Source organism: Cryptotermes secundus, unplaced genomic scaffold, assembly GCF_002891405.2.
Source record: "Cryptotermes secundus unplaced genomic scaffold, Csec_1.0 scaffold58, whole genome shotgun sequence".
NCBI lineage: Eukaryota > Metazoa > Arthropoda > Insecta > Blattodea > Kalotermitidae > Cryptotermes > Cryptotermes secundus.
The window spans coordinates 97,037-121,292 of NW_019734309.1; the positions used below are offsets into that span (position 1 = coordinate 97,037).

The 24,256-nt window shown below is 42.7% G+C and overlaps 1 protein-coding gene across 1 annotated transcript in view; it reads right to left on the bottom strand.

Moving 5' to 3' along the window:
- LOC111868398 (cofilin/actin-depolymerizing factor homolog) overlaps nt 1-24,256 on the bottom strand; it is a 36,356-nt gene that overhangs the window by 3,514 nt on the left and 8,586 nt on the right. Inside the window, exons 2-4 of the mRNA XM_023858992.2 lie at nt 7,180-7,303; nt 4,518-4,636; nt 1,323-1,454 (exon numbers count right to left, since the gene is read on the bottom strand). Of these exons, the coding sequence (XP_023714760.1) occupies nt 1,323-1,454; nt 4,518-4,636; nt 7,180-7,303 (375 nt within the window). The remainder of the gene's footprint in view (nt 1-1,322; nt 1,455-4,517; nt 4,637-7,179; nt 7,304-24,256) is intronic.

Below are 24,256 nucleotides of genomic sequence, written 5' to 3' on the forward strand. Positions count from 1 at the left end.
ATGTTTCAAAATCGTTACAAACACAATGGTTTGACTGCAATGAATGAACGAATGACTGATCTGGCAACACCATATTCCGAGAATGTACTCCTGCGTCTTTCTAACAGATATTACACAGCGAGCGATTTCAGATGCCCACAGTCCTGCATACCAACATGTCCCATACGATAAATAAGCTTCAACAAGAGATAGCATTGTATGTGAGGTCGCCACGAAGGACTTAACACTGCTAAAACGCATGGTGCAGAAAATGTATTACACCGCTGGAACGCATGGTGCAGAAAATGTATGAATTTCGGGAATTTTTTTTGGAATCAGTGTAAAAATTTTTTACAGATATTAAAATCTGTAAATTAGAATATCTGATTCTATATTCTTTCTAGATTAAAGGAGTGTTCATTTCGTTCATCATAAAAAATGTAGAAATCACACCATTTTTAGAAACATGCTTACAATTTCATTGCTCTAGAAGGGCGGGCATTTATATAAACTCCGTCCAGCTGCCCCTACCGGAAATTAAATGGCCCGTCCGATAAAGGTTAATACAATTATCTTGTATAATCTCAATATTTGAGAAAGTTAATATTGTAATTCTTATATTTCTAATATAGGCATAACTTTATAATATGAACATGTTGCACTAAATATGGATCCATGTTTGGGAGTTCAAATAACTTCAGCTGTACGATCACAATATGGCCTGATGAAGGTCCCAGGACAACCAAAACATGTAGAGGTTAGACAATGAAATTCAATCTGAGTACTGACTGACTATAACCTCACTTGTTGTGTTGACGGAAACCCTACCTTGCCATAAGCAATACATTTATTCACTGATAAAAGACGCTGGAGACTATCAAAGTGGCCGCAGGGTCTAAGGCATGAACTGTCTTCGCCTGCTCAAACATGGGATCGTTGGTTCAAATGCCATTCAAGGCATGGTTGTCTGAACGTTTATTCTGTGTCTGTGTTGTTCTGTGTGGAGGTAGCAGCCTTGCAACAGGCTGATCTCCCTTCCAAGGAATCCTACTATTAAGAAACTGAAAAAGGCGCCAAGGTCCACAACAGCTGTACAGCCATAGACGGAAAGACAGCACACTTGTTTTTGAACGCAATAACGCAGGTTTGAAGAAACTGTCTCAAAGTTTTGTCTGCACAGACAGAATTTTTGATATTTTGATTGCATTATCCAATATCTAGATTAACTGTACTTAGTTTTCTGTGTTACTTTTAGACCAACCTCCTTACTAGAATCAATTACAGATTCTGTTTTACTCATATGAATCCCAAACTTCTGTTTAATATAAACACAAAGTACAGACCTGAATGTACTTCTGAACTCCAACAAGTGATTTCTTAAGGGCATCAAAGCTGGATGAATACAACATCTTCTTTTTCACCTTTGCAGTGTCAGGGCACCAAGACATCAAGAACAGCTTCTGCTTCTTTGATGCCTGAGGTAACAAATAATGAACAGGTAGGAATATCTATATATATGCCGATGAAAACAAGCCGCCTGTCAGTATGAAGTAATCAGAGAATGAGGTCTGAGTACAATTTCAGTTATCACATTTCAAGTTCTCTGAGGCTTCATTTTGTCAAAATGCTAATGATACTATTCACTCTCAGAAAACAAAGTAAATGTGCCAATTCTGATTTGTTTACATAAAAAACTGACATATTGTTGCTGCAAGTATAAAACTACATATATCAATTAATTAATTATCCCATGAGATATGCAGCAAAATGTTTTCACAGTCAACAGTGTAATCCCCTCATTTCTGCATCACTATTCTCAAATTTAATTCTGTACTCTCCTTTACCCACCCTATAGGAAAGATAACTGAAGTGTGTGTTATGCTGAATTGTGCACCTCATCTGTGAATACTAGACATGCTAAGCATAGCCTAGATCACATCCTCTAAGGTAGAGACTACTTTAACCTTTAACAGACCAATGTTTTATATATATCTAACAAGCAAGTATGTTAACACAGGACAGTGCTCTCTCTTTGGGAGTGCTGACAGTTTGATCTTTGGTTTGAAACCAAAACAAATCCAGGCAAGGTCATGTCAGAGGTTCATTTGTTAGCTCTGAATAAAGAAATCATTTATCACTATACCAGTTTCAGTACTATTTACCTTTAGATATGAATGTTTATGACTTGGTCAGCCAAATAGAGCCCAGCTTTGTTTTTAGAACTGAGTAGTAAATATTCATCTGCGCTCTAGTGCTTTCAAAGAAGTGTGACCTATTCAAGGACTGGTTTTCAGTAGCCAATTATCAGTTAGGAAGTCAGTGTCCTGTCATAAATTTTGCTATATATCATTTTTATTTTGTGTCTTGGAAGAGGTATAAAGAAAAATTAAAGCCCCTATGCTGAAGGTTAATGCCCATCAGGAAACGTTTCTACAGTAGAATAACAGTAAAAATAGCAAGACACTGATCAATTCATATCAACCGCTAACAATGGAACACACTGCAGGTCTTGACATCCTTTTGAATTATATACCAGTTCCTAGACAATCTGCAAGTTGCAAATGATGTGAAACTGCATGCAGCTGTTTCAGAGGCTGCAATCTCTCAAAGCAAAAACCTATATGAAGCGGAACATGACACTGAACCAATCTCTACGAAACTCGTCATGTATATCACGGAACTTGAGCCCATCTCAACAGTGTACTTCATAAATCCCTCCCATCAGTCTGTGTCCTTACTTTCATTGTTAGGTAATGGCTCCGTAAACGTGTTCCCAAGGCAACAACGAATACTTCAAGGCATCCATATTGTATCAAAGGGAAGTAGGCTATTAGTTTTTTTCCAGAACCTCTCTTGTTTTTTCAACGGGACTGGTTTGTTTCTCAGAAACAAATCTTACACTGCCTTGCTGGATACTTTTCTTTCTTGACTTGATGGGGCTATCTTTTCCAGTTTGTATCTGCTGAAAACCCTTGTCACTTGCCTGGAGGGTTCTGTTCAGACCTCCACAGTGCTGGTTCCTTCTCTGGATGGTGAGCACTATCCAAACTGTGGCATGTTTCATGGTTTTTCTGTCTTTCTTTCACAAAGTTCACTAATTCTGACTAATGAAATGCACTAATCTAAAGCATATCCTATTAATTATTCCAGTAATGTTTTTAAATAAACGCTTAAATCCCTGCAATTTTCATGTTGGGAAACCTACAAATAATGCCCCACACATCATACGAGCTTAAGCATATTTGTGAAACAAATCTACTGGGGTCAGGGAACTGAATTAGTGTCCATCTTTTTAAAAGATTGAAGTTACAAGCAGAAGGGAGGCAATCTGAGCATCTAATGAAATGGTGAGTTCCTTTAAACAATTTATCTACTTCAAGACATTCACATCTATGTTTATAATGCAAGACGTAATAGCCCCCTTTCAGAATCCGTTTTGCCTGAGGTGACGGCCAAGGCCCAACTAACAAGCAACAAGCAAATTGGGAGACAGTCAGGCAATTTGGTCTTTCTTGAAAGACTGTGGCAACTGTGCGAAGAAATGAAAGGTCACTTAGGGAAGAATATGTTCACAGACAGACCATGCTGTCCCTTGTAGACTCCATGCAATGTTTTTCTTGGAATGCATTACAAATATAATTTTACTGAAAATACTGGCAACATGTTCTACCAGGCATCACTGTAGCTGTTCCGAGCTGGTTGCCACAATGTCTCTTGGAGTCTCCAAGCTGTACATCACACCTCTGTACTTATGACCATTCTCAGGTAATGTAATCAACAGTTCCTTTTAGGGAATAGGCGTGTTTAGCTTCAGTGGACGCCGCATAAGCGAAAGGACTGCATAGATGAGTACAGCACAAAATTCAGTAGCCTTGACAGTGTGATTCATAACTGGCACATGTATTATTTTATTAGTTGCATTGCATTTGCTGAACATCCATCTGGCACTTACGTAGTCATTCAATTAATGTTCACTTAATTGTAACTGCAGGATACAGAAGCACAGTGTGCAAAGGAGTGGAGTATCATACCAACTGAGTCACCAAGGGTGCATGTCCTCCATCATTCTCCCCACTGAGAACAGTGGTTTAAATATAAATAGACTTGGTTGACAGGAATTTTCCCCAAAGATCTCAGGTCAAGAAAACTGCTGATTGGATCCCACCCCCCAATACCTATAACAACAAATAGTCAATTTACATGAGTGGATGTAAATTTGTTATTCATGGAACAAGCTACAGTGGGGCATCCCCTCACACATACTGTGGCAAGGACCACAGGGATAATCAATAGAAACCCTCTCCATCTGTGTTTGTGGTTTTAGTAAAAAAAAAAGGATTTAATTTATGAAGACGGTGCCAAAAAGGGACCTGTCCAAAATGACAGTGGGTTACAATCACTGCATGCATTGCTACACGACAGGGTCTGTGTGCCTGTACTGCTAGATCAAGTTCCAGATGCCATTAAGCTTCACAATCAGTGCTGTGAGAACAGGAACATAATTATTACTATAAAGGGCAATTTGGCAAAATGCACACCTCTGAAGTTCCTTGGCACTGATGCGTGTATTCAAAATCAAATAGTCCATATCGGCATTCACCAGTACCGCCCTTCTGCAGGTCTTCTAGGAACTGGTCATAGGCTGCATTACGTTCACCTGTAACATAGACAACAGGGTTACTGCACAGCACTGGGGACACAGAATTTGAGAGCACTACTGCTACGCCACCTACTTCGTAACAGAAATAAGCTTCCCTTTAATAACCGTGCCATGTGTAAGAAACAGACCTGGCTTATCATCTGGTCTACACGTACTGGTGGCATGTCCCTACCCCTTCTGTGAGATTTATCCTTGGCTCTCAGGTGCAATTCTTGTGAAGACCATGGATTAAGATGATGACTAAATTCTTGCCTGAATTTCTTCGTCTGATATCTCTTCCTACACAAGCAGCTGGCATACATGCTGCTGTTGCACTGCATTCACTGTAAGCTGCACTTCTTTATTTTTTTAAACCTTGATACAGCAGCCAGCACAGAGGCCACTCATGGTTTGTTAGGTTTGCAACTTCATGCTGTTTTGCCAATTCTGTCTCAGATTCACCCATGATACAGCTATTGTTTGAAGGCAAGATGCTTCTCTTCATCAAACACAGGAAGGTGTGATCAGTGGAAGGCACAAGAATTTCTCTTCTCTTCAGTGCTCACACGACCATGGGGGCCTACCCAGCATCCTATCCAATGGATACTGGAGGCTATCCTTGAAGATAAAGCAAGAGGAGCATGAAGCTCACCACTCATCTCCATCTACTGCCATGGTTAAGCACATGTGGAGTTATACCTCCACTCTGCAAATATCTCTTCATGGTGTGGTGCTTAATTAAGCACAGACACATCTTTAAATTTTTCCCATTGAAATCTGAAGTTCTGTGCAAGAAAAAAATCTGAGTTTAACTGAAACAGGAGAAGAACGGGCAGTTCAGGATGAGACCCAGGATAGGTACAAACCTGTAGAAGCAGACCAAAATTTATTTTATGCAGCCTGTGTGACCAATTCCTTCCTACGAAACTAGAGACCAGTGCCTGGGAAAATGTGTTACTGGAGGAGAAAAATTTATAATTTTCAGAAAACTTTGTTCTCACGAAGGTGGTTTGTTTTGGGGTGTAACGCAGTGTAGCATATAAAATGTCAGATAACTCAACAGACTACCTGGTGTTATATCCCAGAAGAAAGGACTCTTCATCCTATTTGTAGTTTATTTAATGAAGCAATCAGTAGCTCAGACTATATAGTGTCAAATGGTTGGATCAATGAACTATAAAGGGGATGGGAGGAAGTGACTGTGGCCTATTTGATGCACCATCTACATATTTAGCTGGAGAGGCTGAGGAAAGTTACATCAAACTTCAGTCTACATAACTAGTCTTCAGACAGAGACTGGAACATGGACGCTCCCAATTACAAAGAAGAAATGCTCTCCACTCAACAGCAGCCAGCATTCGTGTTTTCAGAAAAGGATTCTGTACCAGAGTTCCAGTTCCAATGTCAGTAAGAGAGAAAATGTCGGCTCCAATCCATATTGAACACATTTTCCAGGAGTGTTCTGAACAGATGCAGCCTTCAGTCATAGATATGTTCACTCTCTGCAAACGGGAATCTAATGCTGCAGATTATCAAGCTAATCAACTGTACTGCTTAACTGATTTACATACACACAGTAAACCTTGGCTAACCCAGACTAACTGGGGAGAGGTCATCCATATTTAAGTGATAATACAGGTTAGTGAAGCAAACGGTAGCAGTAAAATTGGGGGGGGGGGACAACTATGAACACTGATAAATGGAAAATTGATATTAAGTAGTGCTGATGAAAATAAATAAAAAAATCACTTTACAGCCTCTATTTAAAATACTTTATTCAACAGAAGACTTGGAAACTACTTGTTTTTGAACGTAATAATGTAAATTTGAAGAAACTGTCTCAAGTTTTGTCTGAACAGAGAAGCCTTACTAAATGCCACGAGTTTTGTAAAGTATGTACTCAACTATGAACAGCATTTTTCATTCTTCGATCCAGATTATCCAACATCTGGTTTAACTGCAACCAGATGTGAGGGTTTACTGTGTATCACATAAAAATTGTTCCAAATACATGTCCTAAACCAATGCTAAAGTGTACTGACAATGGTGTATTACCCCTAGCTATGTGTAACAGAACAAAAGTAACAGATGTAACAAAGGGCCACTGTGTGTCAGAATGCCTATCACACACAAACTCATGTATGCTTCATAGCCATCACCAAGGAAAGTTACAAAGATCATTACTTTGCCCCTTAAGACTCCTGTGGCCACATATATATGCCTTTGCCAGGGTGCTCTGGAAAGCAAAACCATCCCATTACCAAGTAAGATTTGAGGTTTTCACGGAGGTGACTATGAACAGAGCAGTCTTCTGGGATGTGGCGCCGTGTAGATATTGTGTTAACCGACGTTTCAGAGGAACGTATCGCCTCCATCTTCCGAGTAGAAGAAAAAAGAAGAAAATCTGCAAGCGAAGAACCCATGTGAGCAGGTGCAAACACAATAATTAGTGTATTTGCACCTACTCACATCGGTTCTTCACTTGCGGATTTTCTTCTCTTTTCTGCTCTCCTCATCCCATTGCCAAATATGGATAAGTATGCATAAACATTTGCTCTTACCTATAACTTCAACGTCTATCTGCTTCTCATCCCTAATAAAGAAAACCACGTATCGGTGCTTTTTATCCTTCTTGATTTCTTCATACGTAGTTTTACACACGTCCGACACTGTGACTCCTGAAGCCTAGAAGCACAAACAGCGCTGTTAAGGTCTCGAGTTCTCAAAGCAGTGAAAATTAGTAGTTTCATGGGCATGTACCAATCTGCTGCTTCCACCTTCAGGTAGAAGAGTGTGAGAACCTACACAAATGCTCTGAAACACAGACTACATTGCACCACACCCTGTTACAAACAGAATAAATGCAAGACTCAAACATACCCAAAATTTGACTTTTGCTTTAACATTTCAACATTCTCTAAGTACTTACACAGTTTCTGCAATCTTCTTGTGGAGGGCTTTCCCTTACATACATACATATACTATATATGTGTGTCTGTATATATATATATGTATGTTATCCCTCTGCTTAACTAATTTAGCACAGTGCCATGAAGGCATACGGGAGAGTGGATGTATAGATCCACTTTTCCTTGACCTTGGCACTGGTTGGAGTGAGTGGTCAGCTTCACGCGCCGGCCGCTTTACCCCGGGGAAAGAGCCCCCGGTACCCATTGGATAGGAGGTTGGGTGGGCTCCAGAGCTCGTCTGGACCACTTGGAGAAAATTCTTGACCTTACCAGGACTCGAACCCCGACCCCTCAGTTGTTCAGCCCATAGCCATTCGCTATACCGACTATGCTATCCCAGCTCTCTATATATAGATATTAAATAAATGCTGACGTAATGTATACCCACTGGGTGGCTGAGCTCAAGCACTACAGCTACCAGCAGAGAGAGGAAAACTTTCCAAATCTGATACGAAGCCTAGATGGTCCGTTGCACTGACCAGGCTTAAAGGGGGGGGATTAAAAGAAAACATTCACAAAAACATAATCCAATACATATGCAATACCAGCAACACAAACCTGAAAGCAGAGTGTTCAATTTTAAAACTGTGCCCAAACAGAAAACACTGTAATGATTTGTCTTCACAGAACATGGGACATAAATGCATGTCCAGAAAACATGCTGATACTCAGATGTTCTGAATCCATGCATCAATCCTCCTGACGATGTTTCCAGAGACATGGTGATGCTGATAGCACTGTCAATATTAACTTTCAGCCGCTGTAAGCTCCTCAGATTGTTTTGGTACACAGTTCTTCAAGAATACTTGTGAACAGTCAGGGGATACTGGGTCCAGTGTGGCCACAATCCCTAGCCCACAAAAAGAACTCCTTTGTCTTGTCTACTGTTCTCCTGAGCGCACTAATTCCTGAATGCTGTCAACAAAGTATACTCTGGATTGTTACATTCATGAAAATATCTAACTGTATGTTGACATACACGTATATATCACATAATGTCAGGTATGTGAAAGCGCAAGAAAGAGATATCCCTGAGCTAATTAATTATGCAGCAAACTATGAAGATATATGGGGGAGTGGAGGTAGTGCTTCAAACATTCTTAATCCCTGCAATAGGAGAAAGCGAGTGGCAAGCTTCATTCCCTGGTTGCGTGACCCAAAGCAAAAGGGCCCCAGTACCCACTGTACAGGAGTCTGGGTTGGGCCCAAATCTGGTCTGAGCACTATAGACAACAGGAAAATATGCGGTTCCTCCCGGGAATCGAATCCAAACTCCTATGTTGTCCAACCCATAACCTAACACTGATACCAGCTGAGCTATTCTGACTCCCGAGGTATGTGAGAGAAAGACTTTTTCACTTCTAAAAAAGAAAAAAAAAATGCACAAACTGAGAAGAGAATGTGAACAGTCCTTCCTTTCACTGTAATCATAACACTAGGCACTTTTTTGCAACAAACTATTTGATCCATTTCATGTAATATGCCTTCTCAATGGATCATTTTAATACATTTTTACATTTCAAAAATCAGTTCTAGAGCCATGCCCGTTTTCACCAAGAGGAGGGACAGACATATATTACTGACACGTGATTCACAGCACCATTGCCAACCACTGCGATTCTGACGGGTCGGGTAGTTTGCATGCTATTGTGCAAAGCAAAAGCAGTCACGTGAAAAATTCTTAATTCATTATTCAATTTTGCAAGTATGAGTTCTGCACATGCCTATACAATGTCTTCTATTAGGGCATGGTTTTAATTGCAGGAATAAAAAAACTTATAAACATAACAGCGTGCAAAATCAAAATATAAATTGTCTCCATGAAAAGTTCAATAACAGGAACAACCAAAAAAGCCCTATAATAATAATAATAACGAAAAAAAAAAGTTACGGTAGCATTTCGTGCCATTTAAGTTCGGTCATGACACACAACCTTGCACGGTTTGTATATAACTGTACAGTATGATCAGGACCTTCTGTCCTAGATACCTTAATTACGTGTCCTTCATATATTCCACCAACAACTTTGAGGGACAACATTCCCTTAACTAGTTCAAAATTACGCAGAAACAACCCCATGCTTACTGAAGAGATGCGCCCTTAAAAACGTGCATCATGAATATCATCAATGCGAACCCCATCTTGTCACTTACTCCCATCCCATGCTAGTAGTGAAAATGCATTCCAACGGAAATTTCTTCGGCCTGAAATTGCAACGGACTCTTTTAATCTGAAAAAAGGTTGAGGTACACACAAAGTAAGAAACTGAACTCCATCACCGCTTTCCAGACATCGTTCAGTAAAATGGGAACAGCAACCACACTGATACATGCATGTATGCATTCTGAATTTCTTGAAACAATTACTCAAGAGTGTTTTCGCTGAATTTGTTTCAGAAAATTCGAATACTTACCCTCCCAAGAAGTTGGTCTAAAGGTTTGGTTCCAAACTCGACCAGCTATTCTGTGGCTGTGGTTTTCATTCCCTCTAGGCAAACGCGGGGAGAATACCTCGATTAGGCCACAACTGCTTCCATCAAAACCTTTTCACCAGCCACCCTACTACCCTAACCTCTATACTGAGAACGATGTTAAATAACCCACAAGAATGTATATTTCCTACATTTACTACGGGAAAAGTTATGGTACGTATTGTGAATTTTACATTTCCGTATGAGTGAAACTGTACGGTACACTGCAGCTGTGAAAATGGGAGAGGTGCATAAATTACTTCACTAAAACCACGCGACATGGCAACCAATACTACAGTTGCGATTCGTTAGTTACGGACCGGAAAACAAAGCTTAACACGCGGAAAGAACTTCACGCACGCCCAAGCTACCAGTTTCCTGTTAAAAGGGTGAAGAGGGGTATGGGTAATCATATCATCCGGCCCTGCGGTTTCGTCAATATATTTCTACAGGCTCTCCACGGAAAATCACACTTAAAGGTGGAATCTACCATGCGACTATTCAACCTTACTCGATCTTCTCAACCCGGCAAAGAATGAATTTCTTCTATTATACAAAGCTTCAGTACGTACCTCACAGGAAACAGTCGCTATTTATTACGAGAACCATACGGAACACACAAATACACTTCCAAAAAATATATAAGAATTCAGTTCGTACCTCACAGGGAACACATTATGTCTCCGCTACAAAGCCCAACCGGTTAATGCTGTTTGGGGAAACAATCGCTGTTTACTGTGAGAACCATTTGAAACACGACTACACTGTGTGGGCAGAATGCAGAGTTTTAGTACGATAAAGCATGTGGTACATGTAGTAACCACTGGGCTTTAAAGGGGCTAAAAGGCAACACCAAACTGCGATCAGTCATGGACTGATAACCGCGATGCAGCACAGAACAGAGAATACCACAAATGCCACAACAGCTCGTCATACTAAACCCTCCGAAGCATGAAGTTCATCCAAAAATATTTCGAAGTTCCCGGCGCTTCCATCAAGACCAACCGCCTAACGACGTTCTAGAAAACAGGGGACGTCAATACTCAGATCGCCCATAAAAATCTCAGTTTACTGCCTGAGCTACGTACTACAGACCAAGGAAAAGGGTTTCAAATTCCGTTAGAGGCAAGTTTATTCTCCGTTTCTTCCACACCTTTTCTCTGCTATAAGTACCGGGGCAGTAAAGCCGCCAGGGACCCCAGCTACACCTCCACTCCTCCCCTTCGTCTACTCTATGCGGAAATACACGGCTTTAAAGCAAAAGCAGGTGGTACGTAGCTCCAATCACACGAACATTCATGGGAGAAGGCATCTGCTGAAGGCTGCCCTCATTAGGGGGTAGCACACATTGCAATTATCCTGAAATACGTCACGTTATCCCTGCGTTTAATTCACTGCGCACCACACCACAAAGATGTATGGTGCAGCGGACGTATTGCTCCACCATTCCTAACTCTGCACTAGATGGGGGCACTCCCAGCCACTTCACCCTCTTGAGGAAAGAGTCCACAGTACCTAGTGGATGGCAGACTATTCCGAAACACGTAATGTTTAAAGCCTTAGTCATCGCAACAATTGTGAGAAGTTGTGGCAGATTTAAATCCCCCCCCCCCCCAAGTTCTGTGACATCGCATCTAATACCGGCATAGGGTGATATTCGCTACCGTGAAGAAGCCTGCAACCAGTATGATCGGGTTTAACTATGAACCTTACGAAGAGGTGGGGCCAACGGTTACAAATCAACCTTACTTTTAAACAAGATAAATTTGCTGGTTGCGTAGCCGCTGAGCGAATGAGACAATCGGCAGCAGGTGTATTCCCTTCCCCCCTCCCTATCAGAACTTACGTCGCTGCAGCATGACCATATATAGTCAAGCTGGCGAGTCATGCGCAAACGGTAACTGAGTAAGGAAAGAGAAGGGATCCAAACCTTCATTCCCACCAATCACTGGTAACTTTACACCGTCAATGAATTCGTACGCACGGCGTTTCATACCCAACTCAGTACAAACCGCGAAATCGTAATAAGCAGACACTAACAAACTTCATCAAGCTGAGCCCTTCTTGAGCAGCCGCCAATGGTGGAACTACCCAAGAACTTCCCAGCATCTTTTTGGAACTCGAGGGTTCATTACTGAGTTCACAACAGCCCTCCACTTGTCCCTATCCTCAGCCAGATCGATCCAGTCCATACCATCTCATGCTATCTCTCGCAGATCCATTTTAATATCATCCACCCACCTATGTCTTGGTGTCCCTGGCGGTCTCTTCCCTTCTGGCTTTCCCACCAATATCCTATAAGCATTCCTCGTCTCCCCCATTCGTGCTACATTCCCTACCCATTTCATCCTCCTTGACTTGATCATTCTAATTATACTTGGAGAAGAGTACAAATTATGAAGCTCATCATTATGTAGTTTTCTCCAACTTCCTGTCAGTTCATCTCTCTTTGGTCCAAATATTCTCCTAAGCACACTGTTCTCAAACACCCTCAGTCTATGTTCCTCCCTTAATGTCAGATACCAAGTTTCACACCCATACAGAGCCACAAACAAAATTATACTTTTGTATAACTTTTGTGGTTTTAGGCAAACCAGCAGACAATGCGTGGGGAAAACATTCCCGCTTAGCAACTGCAGGTGCCGAGTTTAAATCTCAGCCCCTCCAGGCAAATGTCAAAGTTTTTTTAACTGCGCCATGAATCACCCAACACTTCGATGCTGCATGACTGGCTGAAAGAACCACTTAAAGGAATATCGTACTCCCGTGGGGGGAGGAAGATTATACTATCCCCGCCCAATCGAACTTCCAGATCTTCCAAACCAAATTCGGTATGCGCGATAAAATACGACGTATGATACCATATACGCATATCTCGTTTATTTCCTCATGCAACAGGTATCATGTGCGGTTAAGGGCCCGATATGTTTCTGGCTTACACAATACCATCTTTAGTGGAGCGTGCATTATTAAAAGAAACTACAAATCATATTAAATACATAAAATAGGGAATATACAATGTGTCAAGAAGTTTGTTAAAATTTATTGATGCAGGCCGTAGTTATGGCAATTTCATTGCTCATGGTGTGTCGTGTCATTCTCACTTGGAGTAGTCAATAAACTGGAACTCTGCAATTCCGCTGTGGTTCTTGGTTCTGCGGGCTCGACACACTGTACCCACTATAACCACGAAACTGTACGCACAACTGCCAGCAGCAATGCATTTCGACACCACCAGTTCTAAATGGCCACAAGAAATGTATACTCAAGAATTACTGGATTTTTTTTAACTTCGTCCATCGTCCGGTATTCTGAAAGAAACTTGAACACAGTGTTTTCGAATACCGGACGATGGACTAACGAAACCCAGAAATTCTGTTATACACCACTGTCAGAACCCTTAAGAATTTAAACAGTTTATAAGTAAAAAAAGGTTAAGCTATCCCTGTAACAGGCCGCGGAGGCCCACAGGGTTGTGAGACGTCGAGGTTCCCACATTTTCTAGACAACTGGCTCACAGATGGCGGCAAGGTTGTCAGCCTTACGCGCCGGCCGCTCTTTACCCCCCAGAAGTATTCCTGGTACTCATTTCTGTTAGAGACTGAGTCGACCCGAGGTCCATAGTGCGGCTGGAAGCATTAGTTCAATTGAAAAATAATCCAATAAACTCATCGGGAATCGAACCCGTCGCCTTCCGACTTGTAGCACAGAGAAAAAAATAAATTTATAACCCATATGTTTAACACAAGATTTGTAAAGTTTCCGTTAGCATGGTTACACCACGTGAATATGGTCTTGTAAGGTTTGACAAAGTGTAATCAGCACAAGGAAACAAAACGGATACACTCAGACGGCAAATTCCGTCTTATTTTAAGGCATGAGAAGGACGAGCCCTAACAAAACAGCATGCGTGGGCGAATTTGTGTACGAACGCAAACCCAGAAGTATTTGTACCGATATATCTTCATGACTGCCTGTTGTTTAGCGGCGCCACCACTTAACTAGGGCTTGCAGCGTCGACTGATCAGTGAACAATGAATTTAGAAGGCTCTGAAAGGGAGTCATCGTGGCCAAGTTAGGTTCCATCCCGTCATTTTCCTGGACGGATTCAGGGAAACGACAAAAACTGTCTCGGACCGAGACTAACCTGGGATATCCCCGAACATGGAGCAAGAATACCAATCACTGGATCATGATATTCGGCTCGACTGCTGTCTCGTATGACGGACGCAGTTTCGATAGGCAATTTCGTGTGACGGATTTGGTTCTGCTCAAAGGAGATGCAATTTCGTCTGAAGTCAATAATATTCCGATAAAATATTTGCCTAGGGCCTACTGAACCGATATAACCTATATCTCTGAAACGGCGTCACTTCGCTCCGACAGTCTGTATAAAAAATTTTTGCGATAGATGCAGCATGAAAGCTGTCGACTTGAAACATAAGGCCATGTTGAGGGTGTGACGTCGTGTACACGAGTTGACCCGACGTTTGGAGGAACATACTGCCTCCATATTCTGGGTCGAAAAGTGAGGAAGCAATCACAGCAGTACAATTCTTAATGCTTAAAGACGGAGACAGTTCCGAACCTCATGGCTCACTAACACAATCTAAAGTACCTCAATTCCCAAACAATCTTATATCGGTATTCTGGGGCCAAGAAATTAATCCGTATTCTGAAGTGCTTAAAAAGCTCCAATTCTTGGACCGCCAGGCACCATCCCTTTATAAACAAACGTGCTGGGCTCAAAATGACTGGGTGTTCCGGCCTTTCCCATTGTCCGATACTGTGATTAGCTCGTATATGCCCCACCCCCTTACACGCGGACGGAAACACATCCAGTTTCCGAAACGCTATGTTCTCTAGTTTTCAGAACACCGGACGATAGACAAAGCATCAAGACCCTGCAATTCCTTGTGTTACATATCTACGTCAGAACCTTTTTCGAAAATCAATTCAACACCAAAGTCCACTAACACACTGTCATTTTTCTTGTTGGTATTGAGGGGGCACCGCCTTCACAGAAGCGAATTATCATATTTCTTTTGCAGAGTAGTAAGCGACATGCTGCGTCATTGTTCCATGAGTCGGTTAACCCTGGCCGCAATCAGTTGCCAAGTCTGAACGCCAAACTGGTTCACGTCACGCGACAGACAAGCCGGCTGCGGGCCTATACACCTCGCGCAAGAAATACCGACACTCGAAGAACTTCCCCCATGAAACTGAGTCCTTCCTGAGAAGCAATTCTCAGCAGTTACGGAACCCCAGAGCTCATGACATCACGTTTATTAAAAGCCTGCCTGAGCTAGACGAATCTAGTTCACATCCTTGTATTTCTGTAAGCTTCTCGGGGTGGGGTGAGACTGAGCCCATTTGGTACGTCGCCCACCAACTGGCCCATTCTACCAGCAGTACGGAGCAGTCGGTTGGGGAAACCCGAAGTACTCGGAAAAACCTGCCCTAGTGCCAATATCCACCATAAATCCCACATGACCTGAGATCAAACCTGGGCCGCCGCAGCGGAAAGCCGGCGACTAACCGCCCGAGCTATGGCACGACCTTGTACCCTTGTTCCTACCCAGAAACTTCACATACAGAGTACATGAAACACTAGTGTTAATACTACACACATTTCACCTTCTCCTGTATCTAAAACAGTACACGATTAAAACGGCTTTACACGCTATTCTGTATAAAACTAACCTCTCACACAGGGGAAGAGCATAAGTTGGACGGAAGAATGCACCGAAAACAGCGAGCAATGAACATGTTCGTAATTTGTGCGCTCAAAGGGGGAGGTGGAATGACGTAGGCAGAGCAACACGCATGGGAGATATCAGAAAACCTCAAGGTGAAAGGAGTGTTCATTAATTCCTGTTGCTCCCTTCTGGGGCACGGGGCATCTCTGAAACGCTTCCACCGACCATATCCTGTGAACAGTGCTTCTTCTAACCTCACTCCATGCCTTCCCCTCTTCTACTGTCTTATCCTGATTACAACCATGTCAGGTGGGTCCCTTGTCACCACGGCATGGCGCGTCCTCAGGTTGCGGATGGAGGTGTCGTCCTACGAGGGAAGCTGCGAATATATTCAATAAGCAGTCGCGGATGGCAGACGAGGGGTGATCCTCCAGCTTCGGGGTTGGACGTTGGGCTATCTTCTCATCGCCGTAAAAAATAAACTCGTTATGAAAATTCTCAAGAAGTCTCGGACCTGGACGGGTTCTGTGGATAAACGGCCTAAGCGAAAGAAAATGGATGAGATTTGGTATCGATAGGGACCTGAGGAGAGCTCTTGTAACACGATAATGAACCAACGGGTAGCTGCACAATTGGCGGCTTCTCAAGAAGGGCTCAGCTCCATGACTGAGAGAGTTATGCCGATTAGAATCGCTTCTTTTGTAGTTTTCCACATATCTTCATTTTATAGCACCTCTGGTCATCTTATATTAACACTGCGCCGGAATGGGCGTGTGTAGGACAGGGACAAGTGGCGGGCTCAAGCGCAGCTTTCGGGTTCCACAAGGGAATTTCTTGATCAACTGACCGACCACAGGCTTCTCAAGCACCGTGCACATATTTGTGAAACTGCGTTCAACCAGTCGTTACAACGTTCATCTTAGTATTATCCACTGTTTCGTGTAGGATACAGATGAAAATAATTTTGCTGATATGATGTTCAACATGTAACAAAACATCCATCAGAACCAAGTGGATGGCACCTGTAACTAAGGGAAACCATCCACGTAACATACATCGTAATTTTCAAAATACGTGCATAATGACAATACAGTAAACCCTCGCTAATCCGGATCTATGAAGCATAAGATGGCCCCAAAAGAGAGGAAAGTTAGAAAACAAATAAATATAAAATGTAATAATATAGGTAGTTCTGATGAAAATAAATAAAAATATCACTGCAGCAATTTCTTCCTCTGTCAGAAGCTGAAATCCAGGGTCTCCTAAATCCAGCTCAAGCCAATCTTGCGATATTTTCTTGTGTGGTTTCAGCCAACAGTCTGAAAGTCCTCTTGCTCCTAAATCCTGCGTGTCTTCTAAAGTAGCTACTCTACTGCTAACAGTATTTTTAATTGTTCATATTTCGCCCTGAATCAGTGTGGGTTTACTGTAAATAAGAGCTACTGGTTCATGATCCAGCAGGTAACTGACAACCACAAAGAAAAAACAAAATCTTATCAGGGGACACGTTCATGCAGCTCAGCAAACACCGGGCATTAAGGAACTCCGGGGTTTCACTCTAGTACCAAGCCACGCAGGACAGAAACAGGCATCTTTACCGGCATTATTCAATTTTAGAGTTGCACCCTTCGTCACTTGACAGTAAGACTTCGTGACGTTACAAGTGCTCACTGACCATTTAAAAGCGGCACCGTTTTAACCACTGAAATAGCGCCGGCTTCTGCAACTTGCTGGCTAGAATAACAAGATTGGAAACAGTGTATTCCATCATACAGCACACAGAATTTCCAAAAGCGTTCTTTGTAGTTCAGCACACTTTATAAATGGCCCTCACTAAAACATGCAAAGAAAATCACACTTCAACAGCATAACAAAGCACAACATGGAATTACAACAAAAGTTGTGAAACGTTTCAAGTATACGTGGGGATGTCCTGTAAACCCTCGCTAATCCGAATCGAAAAATGAAATATTCTCTTCACAGTTGAGTACATTAAAGACACATGACATTTAGGAAGGCAGATGAGTCACTTGTCTGTTCAGACAGAACATGACACAGTTTCTTCAATCCTGTGTTATTATGTTCAAAAACAAGTACATTTTCCGAGTCTTCTATTGATGAATAAAAGTACTGTCTTTTTATAATTTATAAATAAATGTTCTATAGTGATATTTTACTTTTCATCGGCACTACTTGTATCATTAAATTTACATTTATTTGTTTCAATTTCTTTGTCATTTTGGGCTATCTTTTTCTTCGTTAATCCGGACGACCTTCCAATTACTCTGGATCAGCGTGGGTTTACTGTATGTACATTCGGCTAAAAAAAAATAAAAGTCGACTAATGTTACGCACTTGGTGCCTCATATTAACAATTAACATCAAGAAACATTCGAATACTGTTTATGATACGGGCGTACACAAGAAAGTTCACTGACGATAACTTTATGAAAAGCTGGCTTCGTAACGGTCAACATGACCGAAGAACGTGGTTCTCTCATTACTGGAACATATCTTATTGTACGCAAAATCTGCCACAACCATTTACGGGATGATATCAGGCAACGAAAGGGCCGATAATATCTAAATATATAGGTTCCTTCTTTGCAAAGAACGCCAGCAAACCAGAATGGGCTCGGGATGCGTACTCAATATTGCGCCGCCAAAGGGCTATCTACAGCTATTGCAAATATCCAATCCCTTTCGCTGATTAAGACAATGACAGTGCAGGCTTTACGAGATATGTGGACAGGAATGCTGTGCAGATACAAGGAAGGCATTAATGTTATCTTCATTAGTGAACTGACATGTCGTCTTGCAAAAGTAGTATGATACAACATCACGTGAGCGTGACCGGTCTCTCTAGCAACTGCGGTGAACGGCATTCGACTGCGATGTTTCATACTTCCGGAAAGCAATGCTGCTATCCTGGTTTGTGACTCATGCGAACTTACGGCAGGGCAACATCGCCAAATAACGTAATTATCGGTCTGCCTGTAATAAAAATGCATGACGGCGAAACGGTTTCAGCAACTCGGCGCACAGAACTCCCAACTGGCTAAGGACACAGCTCTGTCGGAAAGGAAGCAAGCCTAGACATGGAGACCTATGCGGTTGGCGCGGAGATAAAACCTCGCACTCGGGAGGTACCCAATTCAAATCTCGGCCAGGACACAGGTAACACTGGCAGACTCTTCGTCAGTTTTCCTTCACTCCTTCCAGGCAAATTTACCTCGATTATGCCACACGATTCCTTCCAAATAGTTTCGAATTCGTCAGTCAACCCACCACTCGACACTGTACCGACGCGACCCTAACATAACCAACATGTGTGTCACCTCATTTTTTTTTTCCTTGGCACCACAGCCCCAGTGGGCCTAGGCCTACCTCCATGAACTCCGTTCACTTCGGTTTTTCTAGATCTTACACATTTGGGCGGGTGATCAGCTCGTCGCAAGGCAACACAGAACAACGCACACACACAAACTAAACATCCATGCCCTGAGTGGGATTCGAACCCACGATCCCGGTTTCCAAGCGAGCGAAGAGAGTACATGCCTTAGACCGCTCGCCTACCGTGACCGGCCGTGTCACCCCATTACGCCACCGAAAACAAAGGGCTAAAGCTGTTCGTATACTTAATGAAGCTTCCCGCAACCTTAACCTCGGCACCGGGCGGAGGTTAAAGGTCAGTTTCACATTCCGGTCGCTTTAACCCCAGGGACTAAGCCTCTGCTAGGAGGGCCCTTGAGAGGAACATCTCATCGCAATTGACGGGAACCGAACCCCGATTCCTATGGTCGTCGAGCCCTTAGCCTATTCACCAAAATATGTAACATACGCCACTTTTTGTTGTCGTGGCCCTATTATTCTATATACGTGGAGCGGTCATAAAATAACCGGGCTGATTTTTTTTGCTCACTCCCAGTGGCCCTGCCAACTGCGAGCGGGTGGCATATTAATTAGCCTGTCCTGTCCTCTTCTCTCCTCTCCATCAACCCTGTGACTTCTAAGCAAACCGTGTCTCTGAGCTCCGTCGGACTTATGTTAAGTGTTGAAGCAGAGCAACGTGTCAATGCGAAGTTCCTCGCGAAACTCGTAACATACCTGTACAGTTTGTTAAGGGAACTTTATGGTGATCAATGTCTATCTCGTACTCAAGTTTTCGAATGGTCCAAAAGATTTAAGGAGTGAAGGGGAGAGATGGAAGACAATCCGCGTCCCGGTCGGCCTTGCATGTCAATGATGATAGTTTTCGATATACGTGGGACTGTTCACATTGATTGGGTGCCTCAAGGTCACACCGTTAACCAGGTCTTCTATGAAGACGTTCTGACAATTCGTTAACGGATAAGAAGAAAAAGCCCTGAATGTGGAAGAAGGGCTCATGGATTCATCACCATGACAACGCGGGGGCACACAACGCACTGGTGTCACGACGTTTCTGGCGAAGCACAAGATCCCCGTGTTGGAACATCCACCTGACCTAGTTTCTGTATTTCCAAAGATAAAGTCTGCATTACAAGGAACCCGTTTCGAGTCCGTAGATGCAGCACTGCTTCCAACAGTGGAGAATTGACATGGAGCTGTGCAGGGGTCGGGGAGGGCACCACATTAAGGGTGATAACATTTCCATTGTGTGATCAGTTGAATAACAGATTTTAGAGCATCTGTCCGGTCATTTCATAGCTGCTCCGCGTATGAGACATGTTACGCACTCCATCCGCAAGCGAGCAAAATTACACTACGGCAGCTGTTACAACAAAACGGGATAAATCACTGTAGTTCCTTAAGGATGTACAGGAGATACCTAAAAATTGAACAAAATAGGTAAAAATTGTACAGGTCGTTCTTTTATTCTGAAATCCCTAAAAAAGTTTGGACTCGATTCACTAACCCGTTCAAGTGATTGCATTTTTGTCACCAAATGTCAACGTTATCTTGTGGAAGTTCGTCATCTAGTACATTATAATAAACGAGAAACGTGTAAACAATGGTAACGTGAGTCTAAAAAAATTACACTTATAATTTCAGTCTTCGCTACGCCGTTCAGGAGACATTAATAATAATGTATTGAAATTCTGACTTTTACTCGATCTGCAAGCTTCACCATGTGAGGCAGCGCTGGGAAGTTACAAAGTAGCGTAGCAAAAACTACAGCGAGTTTCTGTAAGATGTGCAATCACAGGGCGCTATAATAGAATTACTTTATGATAAGACTTTCCAACAATAAGTTGCTTTTGGCATCGTGATCAAGATGGCATCAAGAACACAATGTAACAAAGAGAAATGTAATTACGATTAACTTACAAGTGTACAGTGCGTCAACTATGGCTTCAGTTGTGGCGTTGGTCCGCTCATGTGAGGCCACTTATCAGCACATGGCAGCCCGCTTCTGGAAAACTGTTGTGCTGTCAAGTTTAATTCTTTTCAACGAGTATTTCAATAATCTAAATGAATAAAAGTAAATTCAGTTTGCATAAATATAATAAATAGTCATTTTTATTTATATTAAAACGTGATTTACTACTTTGTATAAGAAATATTTTAATTCAACAAATTTTTGTCACGTTCTATTCAAAGTATTCATGGTCAAAAGTTTTATCGTGAGCGACAAATTTAGCCCAAAAGGTGATAAAATAAAAAATACTCCAACATTAAAAATTTAGGGGTCTATCATGTCACTCCTGACTTTATTTAAGACATGCAAAGCGCAGATATTCGTTAAAATGTAATTTATAAGCTACTTTTGTCTAAGACTGTATCTCCTATACATCCTCAAGAGGGTCAACGACTTAAAGCTCGTAACAACCAAAATTTAGCTGCTGAGATCTACCGAATGCATGGTGCTAGAAATGTACGCGTAGCTAAAAATTCTATCGCATCCGCCCCCTTTGGTATGACTTCTCCGAAAACCGCAAGACTCGTTGGAAAAAAGTGAACTAGGCATAAAAATGTCTCCTCCAACTTTTGTTTCACAGAACAACGCATTTTAGTCTCTAGACATTTGTATTTCATACAGTGAGTGTTAACACACACGTTTACATAATTTTACCTTTTTGTACTAGGGTAAACCTTAGGCCCATAAGGAACACTGCTTTTCAGCCAAACATGTTTCACTCTGATAGACGTGGGTTCAGCTCGAGCCGCGTGTAGGACAGGCGAAGCGCATCACTGCTGTCCGCAATGAAATAAAAATTTAAAAGGGTCAACAAACTTCAGGTACCTCATCAATGTGAACGTTCATGGCTCGAGCGATTTTAATAAAATGCAGAAAACACGTCAAAACGGGTCACTTAAAGGTGATACAATGTTGACACACGCCCTTATCTGGATATGATTAGTGGGACATAGGAAACTGGCAGCCAGAACATAATTAAACAGTATGTGGTTACAGCCATACTTATTCTTGAGCGAGCACTGTTAACTGTGACGGACCAAGGGTCGCCCTGTCTGAACTTTTGAACCCACTGATGGATTTCCACGAACTCTCGTATCAATGTTGTTATGTTAGGCGCGTTTGCATTCATGCAGAGCGCCCGTTAAATTCCAGAATCGCTGAACATTTTCACGAAACCCGAAACTGTTCAGCTGAACTCTGTCGACCCACTCCGCGTTACACACGGCAACAATAACGTCCCCCGGTACACGACGGGTTTCGAGGATTCGGGTTAGCTCAGTCGGTATACTAAAGGGCTAAAGGCCAGGGTTCGATTGCCAGCAGGATCAAGATTTTCATCATCTCCATAGCGCCCGGACTGGCTCTGGGGCCTCCAAGCCTCCTATCCAATGGGTTCCGGGGGTACAGCGGCCGGGTTGTGAAGCTGACCACTCACCTCCATCTAGTGCCGATGTCAAGAATTGTGGAGCTATATCTCCACCTCCCTTGTGTCCTCATCGCGTGGTGCTTAAGCACAGGTACAACTTCACATTTTACCTTTACGAGCTTCGGAGCACATCTCAAGTTGATCTCGTAAAATATATGGAACAGAAGTTGTAGAGATGAACACACTTTACGCACAATAAACTTTTCTCATTAACTCGTACGGTTCTAGACATAATTATATACAAATTTAGACCAATCAGTAAAAAACATGACCGCCGTCCGTTCTTGTAAGACGAAATTGACACCAACGCTACGTAGCACCGATGTTGAAAATATGCATGGCCATAAGGTGCTAAAAAAAGGGGGGGTTTGTATAGGTATTTATCACGGCCGTGCGAAAATGTCCACTTGCCTTTCTGGTTCCAACTGTCATTATACATAAATTATGTATGAAATACTGTATATACAAGTACACAACTCCAAAGTTGCAGCTGACAAATTTAACGCAGAATGTGTCGAAATAATAAGTCTTTCCCAAACATAAAGTTTCAAGGTTTTATTTGTTGCTTAACGTCGACGTTGGCAGCATCAGGACTATACTGCATCAGTTGGCAGGCCTGATGGTGGCAAGCGGCCGTTACCTAATCGTGGTACGATAGTGGAATTTGCCTGGAGGGACTGACGAAAAACTGTCAGGGCAGCAGATGTCCTGATCGAAATTCGAACCGAGTGCCTACCCACCACAACTCTAGTGGCTTACACTAGACCAACCTGTTCAGTAAAATTACAATGCAACATACAATTCTCGAAGTCGTAAAAATGATGAGGCGAGTAAAATTCTATTATATGACCGTTTGCTGACTGTTCAGAGCGCTAACCAATCACCTGAATTGCATTTTATCGCATAACGCAACAACACAGGATGCGAAACTATAGGAGGGGTTGCTTGCACGCCTGGGGCTTGTCCAAATGGAATTATACGTCATAAAACGTTTCTCAAGGAATCATCACCTACAAAAGGTGCACTGGCGTTCCAACTGCACGCGACTTACCGGCAAATGCAGCCGGAGAAAACTACATTTGCTGCTACATTACGGCAGTCTTGGCACCAATGTGCTGACTGCACCGCGGCCTACCGGCTGATGCAGAGTGATCGCCATGATTGGGCTCAGAAAATCGAAACTGATGCGACAGCGTCCCATTTCGGTTAAACACAGTAACACAAACATTCAATACACTCACTCCAATAGTCACACTTAACAAGGGCAGTGCCATTTCTCAGGCGGTCAGTCGCCGGGTTCCTGGGTTCGATCCAAGGTCAGGTCATGTAGGATTTGTGATGGACCAAATGGCACTGAGGCAGGTTTTCTCCGAGTACTTCGCCCCCCCCCCACCGCGAATTCTCATTCCGCTGACTGCTCCACGCTCATGTCATCCGGGGCTGGTACAGACGTACCATGTGCCATCAGCCTCGCCACCAAGAGAGTTCACAGAGATATCCATACTAAATGACGAAGCGAGAGGGCATGGCCGTATTCACGGGGTGCTGGTACCGTTCCTCAGTTGCAATGTCTACGGGCCTAGACCTTAACCCGGGTAAAAGCAAAAGGTAAAGCTATCCCCGTTAACAGACCGTGCAGGCTCACAGGGTTGATTCCTCTAGCCTCCCATAGT